The sequence below is a fragment of the Nannospalax galili genome, unplaced genomic scaffold (assembly GCF_000622305.1).
Source record: "Nannospalax galili isolate Female #2095 unplaced genomic scaffold, S.galili_v1.0 scaffold664, whole genome shotgun sequence".
NCBI lineage: Eukaryota > Metazoa > Chordata > Mammalia > Rodentia > Spalacidae > Nannospalax > Nannospalax galili.
In genome coordinates this window covers 5,400,480-5,413,873 of record NW_008354274.1, presented here as the reverse complement: position 1 = coordinate 5,413,873, position 13,394 = coordinate 5,400,480, and the positions used below count along the sequence as shown (strand labels likewise).

Genomic DNA, 13,394 nt, shown 5'->3' with positions numbered 1-13,394 from the left:
TTTATAGTAAACACACTTATGTTCTTTCTGTGTGAATAAAATTGCTGGTGTGAAGCAACATTAAAATGACATTAAAGTTTGCTAGTAAATGGTAAATGAATTCTTAAAAAAAAAAAAAAAAAAAAGGTCCTTGGCTGGGGCACTCCTGGAGATGCTGTCTATGGATGGGGGACCCCAGCTCTAATGAGACTGAGACACAGGTCTTTTTAGAAGGCAGCACCAGCCTCAGCAGGAACACAGGCCTCTACCTTCTATCCAGGGAGTGATGGCCACTGCAGGTCATAGACCCCCGTGCTGGAGGGGCCCTCAGGGAGGACAGGGACCACAAAGCCAAGAGCACCAGGGAGGCAGTAAACAGGTATCCCCTGCTCAGTGCCAGGGTGAAAGGTCAAGAGCAAAAGTGGTCACTGGTAGGGATTCAGGTCACAGACTTGAAGACCCAGCTGGAGCAGCCATTGACTCCTTATCACTTGGGCTCATTTTGCCCCTCCTGTCAGAGAAGGTGCTTGCAGTGCCAGCCCCAGGGAGTCTGCCTCTGACCAACAGGTGAATGTATCCTGTGCCCTTTTCCTCAAGCCCAAGGTTGGTAGGTGGAAGGGAGTCAAGGTCACAGGCAAGTCCCCCCAGCACAGTGACATGTGGGACAAGCAGGGGAGAGCTGAGTGGCAGCCTCTTAAGTGCATGTCCTCCCTGAGGAGGCCTTCCACGAACACCTGCCCCTATTAATCTAAAACAGTTCTCCCCCATCCCTTAAAATGCAGTTCAGGACTTTGGTAAGAACAGAATCACCAGTACTTTCTCCCAGATAAGACAGCCAAGGCCAAGCCTGACAGTGGTAGGTACCTGAGGGCCACCAAGCACCACTGGTCATTTGTTTGTTTTGAAGTAGTGTCTCACAAATCCCAGGCTGGCCTCAAACTCCCCTCTGTATTATAGGATGACCTTGAACTCCTGATCTTCCTGCCTCCACCTCCCCAGTGCTGAGGATGGAGCCCAGAGCTTTGCAACTTGGGGTAGGAAAAGGTTTATTTGGCTTACCGGTGCAGCTCATCATTGAGAGAAGCCAGGGCAGGAACTGAAGCAGAGACCATGGAAGAACACTGCCTACCAGCTTGCTCCCCCTGACTTGCTCAGCTACCTTTCTTATACAGCCCAGGCCCACCTGCCCAAGGATGGTACTGCCTGCAGTGGGATGGGCCCTCCTACATCAATTAGCAATCAAGAAAATGCCCCTCAGACATGGCCACAGGCCAATCTCATGGAGAAAATACCCTCTTCCTCAGTATGTCTAGGTTTGTGACAAGTTGACAAAAAGTAACCACACCAGGTATGCACTCTACCAACTGAGCTACATCCCAGCCCCCAACAGGCATTTAAAAATGGAATTAGTTTATATAAAATGTGGGTTGGGCTCTTCTTAAAAACAAGAGACTTTTAGTTCTGGCCCTATTCCCACGGAAAACAAATGGCTGAGTGGTGGCTGCATCCACTGTCCACACATGATCACTGCCCTGTCCTCTGTATGCACCGGGACATGGGTTACAATGCACACACAAGGAGCCAGTGATAGAACCTGGAGTTTCATGCACTGTGGCCTCCTCCCCCACTTTGGGGTGCTGAGCCCCTATTCCTCACACTTTCCCCATCCAGGGGTGAGCCCTCATCCCAGGGCTGCCTCTCGGGGGAATTCCAGGTGGGTAGCCAAGCTGTCTGAAGACTGGGTGACTCACCCACATCACACACAGGTGCTGAGCACATTTGTAGGTTTCGATGACAGTGGTTCTTCTTTTGAAAAGTCAGTATTCACCTCTGAAGTCTCACTCTGGGCCATGCCCTAGAGAAAGAGATGAGTGGCGTTAGCACACACGGTAGTAATTTTCTTAGAAATACCATCAGTATTAATTAACAGCATATATCAATGCATGTCTAGGGACATGGCTCTTTGGGGACATCAGGAAGGCTGAAGAGCCATTGGGTTGGGTTGGTTCTGTGGATAGTGAGCTTGACCTGAGGGAAGCATCTAGGCTCAAGGCAGCAGCTGCTTTTCCTGTGCTGGAAGCATGTGTGACTGCTGAGGTCAGAGGCCATGGGGGTCTGGTGTTTGTGACCACTGGATGATAGCAGTGGTAGCCACAGATGGAGGTGGAGGAAAGGCAGGGGTGGAGAGACTCAGTAGACATGTTGCCTGAAACTCATTTGGGATGTAACACTTCACAGAGGGGCTGCCAAGTGCCTGCCATCACAACTGTCTTTACCTGGCCCCTGGGCTTCTGTGGGATCTTGCCCTCTTATGCACCCTCCAAATACCAAGGTTGGCCAGTTTGGCTGGTCTCTGTCCACTGGGAAACACAGGAGGCCCTGACAGAAAGTGCCCAGTGGCTGTCATACCTGGAGCCTGGGCCTCAGTTTTTCATAGATCCACCTCTCAGGCCAGTAATGAAGGGAGCTGTCCTGTAAATGACTTTCTGTCGCTCTCCCATAGGAAAACCCACAAAGTGTCCTGGCCCTGCCACCCGTTGGCTTCTACCCTGACCACCCATTTCTGGCCCATTTCCTCAGTGTGCAATGGGGACAGCCTGGTACACAGGCTGATGGGTATCTGAGTCTGCTGCCCCCTTGAGCCTTTGCCGTAACTCAAAGCAGTCTGTGTTGGGAGATGTGGGGTCTGAGCTTTGAGCAGAATATACTGTGTCACCTACAGGGCTGACGGTGAGTTGGGACAGGACAGAGGTTTACAGCCCTAGAGCCTGACACCTCGACGAAGCTCTATGCCCTTAGGTTCTGGTTTCTGAATTGGGGGAGCCAGCCATACACTGAGTCAGAACAAGGAAGCAGATGGACTATGCTAGGAGTGTGGCTCCATCAGTGGAGTGCTTGCCTAGCATGCGGGAAGCCCTGGGTTCCGTCCTCAGCATCGCACAAACTAGGTATGGTGGTCACACCTGTAATCTTAGTGCTGAGAAGGAGAAGGTAAGAGGGTCAGGAGTTCAAGGTCATCCTCGACAGTAGCAAGTATGAGGCCAGCTTGGGCTATAGGAGACTGTCCAAGGCCAGGAAGAGGGGGAGGAGAGAGAGAAAGAGAGGGGGGTAGGAGAGTAGAGGGAGGGACAAAGAAGTGAGAGGAGAGAAGAAAGAGGAAGGAGGAAGGGAAGAAGGGGAGGAAAGAGAGGAAGAAAGACAGGTGTGGGAGAGATGGGGGTTGAGGGTCCGAGAGGAGAGAGAAGAAAGAAGAGAGGGAGGGGGAGAGACACAGAGAGAAAGGCAGACTGAACTGCTCAGATTCGCATAACATTTTGCTGTTTGAAAAGGATTATAAACCTTAGAAAAAGCCCGGCCAAGGAAGGAACCCTTAAACCCAGCAGTCCCTATTATTAAATGGAAATGGGGCATCCACTGAGCCTTAATGGGGCCACAAACTTTTTAATCACTTCCTTCTTTTTCACTTTACCAAACACGTAGCAAATGTTCATTGTGCCAATTTAGAAAGCACAAATAAGGAAAAGCAGAAAATTTAAGTTCCCTGCTGGTCTCTTCTCAAGGGAGAGGTACGGGCTCGCTGCCGGTCTGTGCATCAGGGCTGAACAACCCAAGCCCATGTCTAAACAAGGTTCCTGGAGCATGATGTCCATAATCTGCTTGCTTAATAATCAGACCGTTAGAACTTGGTGTCACTCAGAATTCCTTGGAACAGGTTGGATATTCATAACATCCAGTGAGGTCATCTACCTTCTAGCCCCCAGCACCATGGCTGCCTCCTGAGTTTGGAGAAAGGTGAGATGGGTGGTGGCCTCAGGACCAGCCACCCACTGGTCTGGGCGGCCCAAATCAATCTAGGTCCTGATCAGGACCCAACCATTACACACAGCAAGCAGCCAGGCAGGTGATATCTAGATACAGCAAGGTACCCACCAATCCCAACCAGGGGCGGCGGGGAGGGCGGGGTGCATCCCTGCTGCACAGGTCAGCGCAGGCCACTGCCTTTCGTTGAGCCTGACCCTCCTGAAAGCTTTGTGAAGGAGTTCCATGTGACTATCCTGGGTAGGACAAATACCTACTCAACCTAGATAGGCCATTAACTAGACCCAAATCTAGCTTAGTGAACCAGGGAGTGTAATTAGGGTTACCTAAAGACACATCATGGGAAAGCCCAGACCAGCCTGAGCGACTCACAAAAGCTGCAGTTCTGGAGCTCTCCACAGGATTTGCAGGAGGCTTGGTCAGTGGGAGTCTCCTCTCCCCAGCAGTTAGTGCCTGTATAACCCAGGAGGAGGGGCCTTGAAAGTCTTAGAAGAGTCAGGAACTTCCTGAGCCTTGTGAGTTTCATTTACTTCCTAAATCTTAATGAGCCTCAGACCAGCAAGAAATATTTTAATATGGAGGAAATATCTATACAAAAAGGCTAAGCAGACATCGTCAGCCCCATTTTACAGAATGGGAAACTGAGGCTGGAAAAGGGAAGATTCCCCCCAGAGTGCCTAGCATCAGTATGAAGATCAGTGCCAGATACCATGGTCTTTCTTCTACCAAACATTTTATGAGATAGGGTCTCCCTGTAGCCCCAGTTGGCCTGAAGCTTGCTATGTAGACCAGGCTGGCCTCTGACTCATAGAGAGCCACCTGCCTCTGCCTCCCAACTGCTGGGATTAAAGGTATGAGCCTCCCTTGGCCCTGGCACACCAGCCACAGTCTCCTGCCAGTTCTGTTCTGTCTAGGAACCAGATGGGGAAAGCATGTTCTCTGGCCCTCACCTCCCATCATCTTCAGCCTCTTTGGGGGTATTCTGGAGAGTCCCAGAGACCACTGCCAACCTTCACCTGCCCCTCCAGACATCCCCTCCCATGGTTCCTGTGTGCAGATGGTCTGGCTGCCCTGATGTCAGCCAGCTCCTTCCCAGCCCCCTGGCCAGCATTTGCTCCTACTTCTGGTCCCAGAATATCAGCTAGTGTGGTTCTTGTTCTGCAGCTTGGCCTGTGACCTCTGTGGCAGGATTTTCTCTCCTGTGGGAAAGTCCTCAGAACCTCACACTGTGGGTTCCCTTGGTGTTACCCCAGGCTCCTGGGCATCCTGGTTATCCCCAGCTCCACCTGTGATGCAGAGCCCTCCTAGGCCCTCCATTCATCCACTCACAACCTCTCCCCAGTGGTTGCTATGCTTTTCCGTCTCACTATTCCTACCCTCATACAGCCCACCTTCACTGCTGCCCCACCCTGCCTACACCTAGCTCCAGCTTCTACCCTCAGCCCAGAGCCACCAGGGTTGCCACCAGGGCACCTAGCTGGTCTTGCTGGCCTGTGGCCCTCTTCCCACTGTGACAAGCAGCCTCTCTCAGGCTGCAAGGTGCCGGCTCATCTCTCCTGGACCTGTGTCAGCTCTGCTGCCACCAGCCCTGTGCCTCCCTCCCATGGAGTGGCTCCTAATGCTGACCCCAGCCCCAAACATGCCTCCTTTGCCCCCTGCACCAAGGACCCTGAAGTTCTCTTGCTGCTCCTAACGTACCATCTGCCCACCCGTTCAGTGCACGCTCTGTCTAGATGCCTGGTTAAGTTACATCTATGCCATTATCAAGTGACTAGAGCCTGCCATAGACACAGGAGGTCTCTGTACACAGCAGAAAAGCTTCCATGTGTATGGCCTTGGCCAAACTGTGCAATGTGATGGCCCCTTCATGGTTCCCGTGCCTCAGACAACCTGGGGACCCTCCCAATGACTGACCTAGGACAAGAACGTCCCCATGAATCTCCTTCCTCAGCAAAGGACAGTCCAAGGCTGGGGAAAGAAGGGTGCTTTGGGAACTCTCAACTTTCCAAACCTGTGAGGCACCAGACCCATGGGTCTTTTGTAAACTTCTGGAAGCTTTCCTATCCTGGTGTGTCCTGATGACATAGGGACTTCAATCTGAAGGCTTCCTCACTGACTGCTCAGGCATTTTGAAATTCAGTAGCTGTCTGGGATGAGGCATGCAGTGGGGTGGGGGTGGGGGTGTAAGGGTGTGGGGGCAGTGTGATGTGAGGTGTTTGGAGGTGGGGGATGAAGATGTGTTTGGATGTGTGGAGGTGTGGATGTTTGCAGGTATGTGTAGGTATGTTTGGGCGTCTGTAGTTATGTTTGTGGGTATGGGGATATTTGTAAATATGGGGATATAAGTATGTTTATGTGGGGGGGGGACGTTTGTAGGTATGTGTAAGTATGTTTGTGGGGATATAAGTGGTTTGTGGGTATAGGTGTGGGAGTGTGGATCGGTGTGTTTGTGGAGGTATATAGATGTGTTTGTAGGTGTATAAGTATTTGTGTAGGGCTGTGTAGTTATGGGGCTGTTTGTGGGTATGTGAAGGTGTGTGTTTGTGGGTATAGGTGCAGGGGTGTATTATATAGGTGTGTTTGTGGGGGTGTAGATGTTTATGTGGGGGTGTATAGGTGTGCTTGTTGGGTGTGGAGAGTATATAGATGTGTTTGGGGTTTTGTAGGTGTGTTTGTGGGGTATGTTGGTGTTCGTGGGGTATGTGGGTGTTCATGTGTAGGTGTGCATGCATGTGGCTGCACTCCTGGCCTGGCAGTCAGAGGCACTGCCCATCCCCTCCAGCTGGGCTCTTTGTTTACCCGGTAGGCATTGACTCAACCCTAACTGCTACATCAGGAGAGGCCCCAGCCAGCTGGGGTGCATCATTGCCACAACCCCAATTTCCCAGGCACAGTGGGAGCCTCACTCGCATGAGGAGGACCTGGCTGGCTGGTAGCTAGAGCCTTGATCTTGCCCTGCTGCCTGGGCAGAGTCAGGGCCTGAAGCTGTGAGTGACCTTGTTTCTCCTTCCCTCCCTCCTACAGCCATGAAGTCGGGGGGCACACAGCTGAAGCTCATCATGACCTTCCAGAATTATGGACAAGCACTGTTCAAACCTATGAAGTAAGTGCCTGGCATTGGGGTGGGCACAAGGCTGGGCCAAAGTGTGCGGGTGTGAGGCCAGGTGGGGAAGGCAATATCTCTGTTGGGGACTTGGGGTGAGTGTTTGCATTTAACAAGGGGACTGGAAATATGAACATCCAAGAACCACTGTGGAGAGGAGACTGTATTGTCCAGCACACTCAGGGGCTGGGGGGCTCCAGAAGGGATCAGTGTGACAGTCCAGAGCTCTGCAGGTAGTATGGCTTCTGTTTCTCGCTCAGCCTACTGCCCAGGTGCCATGGCAATGGGACACAGTGAGGGAGCCTCGGGGAGCCTGTGTGCCATAAAACTTCATCATAGAGAGCTGGGGAAATGGCTTAGTCAGTAAAGTACTTGCACACAGGCCTGAGGACCTGAGTTCAATCTCTAGCTCCCACACAAAAAGCCAAATGTGGTGGTACACACTGGTAATCCCAATCCTAGGCAGGCAGAGACAGGAGGAATCCTGGGGTTTGCTGGCTAGCCAGTCAGTGAGAGACCCTTTCTCAAAGATAAGGTGGAGAATGACTGAGGAAGACGCCAGATATTGACCTCTGGCTTCACACACACATAGGTGTACACACACACACACACACACACACGTGTGCACACACAAAACTTCCATCAGAAAATGTGGTGGTGCCTCCCCCCACATGTCACAGAAGAGGTAGAAGTCTCATCACCAGTGTCTACGTGGGCATACCATGTGGCATTGGGCTACCTACTGGGCAGGAGATGCTTGTGGCACCCAGCTCTTCACCACAGGCTTGGCACCCTGAGTAGCCCAAGACTGCATCTTCTGTTAGTTTGGGCCAGCAGGAGGGCTGCTGTGGTTTGCAGTTGCAGAGGCCAAGGAGGCTGCAGGGCTGGGCAGGGAGTGTGGCAGGCTTCAGGGTATGGGTCCCCAGGGACAGCCCAGCTGTGAGTTGGCTGACCAGGTCTCAACTATCCAGCCTGCTTTTTAATTTATAAAATAAGCTAGAAATCCGGATTTCCTGTTTAATCCTCAAATTTGCAGGGAAGGCACTTCGCTATTCCTGGTCCTCCTATTTGGCCAGGCAGAACAGGGTGGACTCAATGGGAAAGGGGGCCTCCCTGGCTCGCCAAGAGAGTCCACCTGCCTCATATACAGCAGCCCAGAGCTGAGCACTGCCCATACCCATGAGAGAAAACCCTTTCATAGAGCTTCAGCCAGTAGACTGTGAAGCCTGTGCCACTGGGCACGGTGCAGGCTCATCGCAGCTGGGGCCAGGTGGCCAGGGGCACCGTGAGGCCACGTGACTGAGGTCACATCCTGTCAGAGTGCTGGCATCACATACATTCACCTCCACATGAGTCTTCAAAGAGATCTCCTCCTCCTCCTCTCCCCCTTGCCTCTCTTGGAGAGACAGGACCCCAAACTTGTGGTGTAGTGGAAGATGACCTTGAACTTTTGATCCTCCTGCCTCTAAATCCCCAGTGCTGGGATTACAGGTATGCATCATCACACCCTATTTGTGCAGTGCTGGAGATGGAACATTATCATACTAGGCAAGTGTTCTACCAACTGAGTCACATCCTTAGCCCCCAAGGAGGCTATTTTAAGGCCTTTGGTTCTCATGAGGACAGTGCTCTGAGGAGCTGCCTGCATAAATGCCAAGGCCAGGCCAGGTGACAAATGGACCTGGACAGGCAGCTGCTGGCCAGGATCTAGGGACAGTAAGTGGATTCAACAGTTAGTACAGCCACTTTTCAGCCAGGCTCCAAGGGTGCAGGCTCCGGGAGGCAAGTTTGGATCTCTTGTTGGACAGGTATCTTTAAGCCTGGTAGTTTACAGGTGTGTCCAAGGCTGTCCAGAGAGCTCCCTGTGGCCCAAAGTTTTGGGACAGCAAGTCTTGGGGACTCAGGTGTCAATGGATATATGGGGGTGGTTCTGGGTTCTGGTCCTCAGCCTGTCCCTGTGTGAGTAACTGGAGAGACAACAAGGTCTGGCCATGTACAGCCTCAGTCACAACCATGTCAAACCCTTCAGTAGCCTGTGTTCCCTGGGCTCTCAGACGGGAGCAGGGCTCTCCAGTCAGGGCTGCATTTTGTTTCATCCCTGCCACAGAGCCTGAAGAAGGGCTGTTCACAGCCACATACAAACAAGGGACCTGAAGTGTTTAATAGTGTGGATGCAGAGCACTCTCAGCTGCACCGCCATGTCCCTGGGTGGTCACATAAGGGACTAAGTTTGGAAGCTTGGGAAGTCCAGTGGGTAAGATCCTGCCTCTCCAGCTTATCTGAGGCCTCAGAATACAGCAGGGGCCTGTGACTAGCATAGTGGAGAACCAGGTGTGTGGACTGGATCAAGTCGGGTGGGGGTGGGGGTTCCAAGTGGGAACCTTGTGCCAGCTGGTGGCACAACTTGCTGCAAACTTCACATTTTGTCCTCCTGGCTTGGACTTTTGGCTGCTCTTCCCTGAATCTTGTCTAGGCCTTTCTGGGCACCCAAGACTTTGACCAACTCAGGCCCAAGACCCATTGCCTCCAGTCCCCTTGCCAGCAGCCGTTTACTGTGATGACATTGGGCAGGGCCCATGACCTGGTGCTGCTGTTGCCCTCTGCGGCTGTGGTTTGATACAGTCATTGTGGTTCTTGACCATGGCCTTAAGAAATTAAAACCTGTCATTAGGGCAGGGGAGACAGCTCAGTTGGTAAAATGTGTATCATGCAAGCACGAGGACCTAAGTTGGATCCCCAGAACCCATGTAAAAGAGCCAGGCATGGTGGAGTGTGCTTATAATCCCAGCGCAAGGGAAGGTGGAGACGGGGATTCCTGGGACTTGCTGGCCAGCAAGCCTTGCCAAATCACCAAACTTCAGGTCTCAGTGAGAGACTTTGTTTAAAAGAACAAGATGGGTGACCTCTGAGGAATGACCTCTGGCTCACACAAGCACATAATACACACATTTGGGTGCACATACATCTGTGCGTGCGCACACACACACACACACACACACACACACACACACACAAAAGAAAAAAAGAAAAGAAAAGAAAAAAACTTAACAGTTCCCTTTAAAGCTGGGTGTGATGAGCCAGGCGTGGTGGCACACACCTTCAATCCCAGCACTTGGGAGGCAGAGACAGGCGGATCTCTGTGAATTTGAGGCCAGCCTGGTCCACATAGTGAGTTCCAGGCCAGCTGGGGCTGCTAGGAAACCCTGTCTCAAAAAGACAAAAAACAATAAAAAACTGGGCATGGTGGCCCATGCCTATGATCCCCACAGTCTGGAGGCTGGGGCAGGAGGATCTTAAATACAAAGCTAGCCTGGGCTGCATAATGAGACCCTGTCTCAACAGCACAGAATTGTCAAAGGACATTATTCCATGAGCTCGCACATTCTCAACATAAAAGCAGGCACAGGGTTTTCCCTCTGGGATCTGGGTGGGTGTGAGTGGAAGGGTCTAGAGTGGGTAACTGGTGGGGGCAGCCTTAGGGCCCCACAAAGTGTGAAGCCCCACAAAGTGTGCTAGACGTGGCCTGAGGGAGACTGTCTGAACTGTTGGCGGTCATGTATTTCAGTAGATGTTGGAAAAGCACACAACCTGCAGGCATGGTAGATCCCAGCTGTGATCCCAGCACTGGAAGGCTGAGGCAGAAGGATTGCCAAGAGTTCTGAGGCCAGCCTGGGATACAAAGTGAGACCTTACGGGATGAGGAAGAGGAGGAGGAAAAGGAGGAGGAAAGGGGAGAAGGACAGGGAGGGAGTGAAGAGGGAGGAGGATGAACATAACCAACACACAACCAACACCGTAGCCCATGAACTCCAGGATATGCTTCTTGCTTTGGGGTTAAAATGAGTATTAAAGCATATATATATATATGCATGCTCTACACACACATACACACACACACACACACACACACACATACACACACACACACACACACATAAAGGCAGCTTTCTTGAGACTAGCCTCCATTCCTCACAGCTTACCCACCGGACACCTGCAATCCAGACGCTTTTGGTACACCGACAGACTTGTGTATCCATCACCCCCATTTTTCATTGTTCTAAAAGGAAACTCCTTCAAATCTTGCCGTCTCTCCCCAACCTCCTTCCCCACCCGCAGTACCCGACAACCACTAATTTCCTGTCTCGCTGTGTGGATTTGCTTATTCTGGGTTTTAGTAAACCTGGACTCATGCAGCATGTGCTGCTTTGCGTCTGGCTCATAGTAATACTGTCTTTTCAGAATCCATCTGTGCTGGAGCATGTGGTAATGCTTCCTTTTTGTTGCTGAATAATATTCCATCACATGGAATAATAATAATAATAATAATAATAATAATAATAAATCCACCTGCAGATGAGCATGGGGTATTCTTATTGTCCATAACAGATAAAACTGCTTTGAACCTTCCCATGTTCATGTTCATGTTGCATGGACATGTTTTAGGATTCTTTTTTAAAGCATATATGCATTTTCATGTGTGTGTGGTTACGTGTGTGTTGTAAGAATTCCCTCCCTGGGACGATGTAAACAACATCTACCCTCTTCTCATCAGGTCTCAGTAACAAGCCAAAGTTTGATTCCACCAAAGTCCACCCTGGGAAACCAGTGAGTTTACTGGGCTTATTTATAGAGCATGGGTGAGGGTCACTGACAGGACCATGGGTGACCTCAAAGCAGCCACATTGGAAAGTTTGCACCCAGCCTGGATGGTGGATCCCTCGTAGCCATATAGATGGAGCCCCTTCAGCTACCTACCTCAGTCTGCATACTCTAGCTTCTCCAGAGACTCCATTGTCTTATGCAGTAGGGCAGGATTACACACAAATGACTGGGAAGAGTGGGCTTAGGTAAGGGTCCAGTGACCCTCCCCACCCCTCCTTCTCTGAGGGAAGGTAGCACTCAACAGGCCAGATCCTGAGTCTCTTGCAAATAGGCACAGCTGATCCAATGAAAATGGTGGCTGTTTTGCCCAGAGGACCACGTTCTATAACAACGTGTGTGCGTGTGCGTGTGCGTGTGCGTGTAGAGGTCAGAGGACAACTTTGGGTGTCATCTTCAGGAGTTCTGTCCGCATCCACCTCCTTTGAGACAGGATCTCTGAGTGACCTGGAGTTCAACAAGTAAGCTAAACTGGTTGGTAGCGAGCCACAGAGGTCTGCCTGTCTCCACCTCTCCAGCACTGGGGCTCAAACTCAGGTCCTCATGCGTGCAAGGCCAGTACTTTACCAACTGAGCTGTCCTCATGTTTTCAAGAGGTGGGATGGCTTGGCCTTGGAAGGGCTGCTAAGGAGCTTTTACATTCTTGCTTGCTTGTGGCTGGTTTCCACGGGAGCAATGAATGCCATCCCACCTGTGTAGCCCAGGGCTCTGGCTTATCCTGCCTTTGCTAACACATGCTGTTATTTGTCTTTAACAATAGTTGCTCATGGGTGTAAGGTAACACATCACAATGTTTTTTTCAAATTCTTTGGATTTATCTATTTTTATTTTATGTATGTATGTGCACTGCATGCAGGCAATGCCCACAGAGGCCAGAAGAGGGTGTCAGATCCTGTTTGCTTAGGGCGTGTGCTGTGTCTGGATATTTTTTTGTTTCTGTTATCGAGGGGCTAAAAGCTCCTTATTTTAGACATAAAGCTTTTACCACAACTACACTTCAAAATGATAGCATCTTTTGAAGTATGCGCTATGAACTTTTAGCACCTCCAATTTACTTAATTTTGTTATTTGTGCTTTTGGGGAATTATTTAAGTTTTAATAAAGACATTTATCTGTGTTAGGGCAACCATGGAGCCTTGCTGGGACTCAGTTTATCATCTGTCCACAAAGCCTTGTAAGAGAGGTCCACCTTTGTGGGCTTGGCCTAGACGATGGCCCAGAGCACTTCCCCAAGAGCAGCTGTCAGGAGCAGGGCTCAGCAGGGTGGGGTTGGGCACAGGCCTCAACAGCACAAATGCCAAGCTGTTTCTTACAAAACTAGAGGATGGGGAACCAACCTTGTGTATTTGCCATTGAACATTTTAACCTAAAGTCTGAATTAGTCAGAGAAATGGTTTCTTTGTATGTCTGGGTTTTTTTTTGAAAAAAAAAAAAAAAAAAAAAACCTTCCAGGCATGCCTGAGGCTGCCTGTGGTGCTGCACAACTTCTCACAGCATAAATATTCATTTAGCAACTGCAGACACTCCCAGAGCTGATCAGGCCTGGTGCCAAGCACTAGGAACCCAGCAGTGACTCAAGGCCTGACTCCTGGGAAGCCACTGTGCTGCCACACCTGGACATGGGTCACTCTGGGTGCCGCACAGTAGGGGGATGAAGTAGCGTGTGTCCAGTCTGCCAGAGCAGTTGTGGCTGCTGCTTGCAGAAACCTGGGAAAAAGCGCTCCAGTGGGGCAGGTGGGCAGACTACCTTGAGGAGGATCAGGGCTGGGAGGAAGGGACAGCCTTTGCAAGAATGCTCAGCGGGCATCTTCCAGGGAAGTCAAGGTGAGTATTT

The 13,394-nt window shown here is 50.9% G+C and overlaps 1 protein-coding gene across 1 annotated transcript in view; it reads left to right on the top strand.

The window, feature by feature from the left end:
• Fam20c (FAM20C golgi associated secretory pathway kinase) overlaps positions 1-13,394 on the top strand; it is a 60,386-nt gene that overhangs the window by 8,177 nt on the left and 38,815 nt on the right. Inside the window, exon 3 of the mRNA XM_008851452.2 lies at positions 6,823-6,901. Coding sequence (XP_008849674.1) covers positions 6,823-6,901 — 79 coding nt within the window. The remainder of the gene's footprint in view (positions 1-6,822; positions 6,902-13,394) is intronic.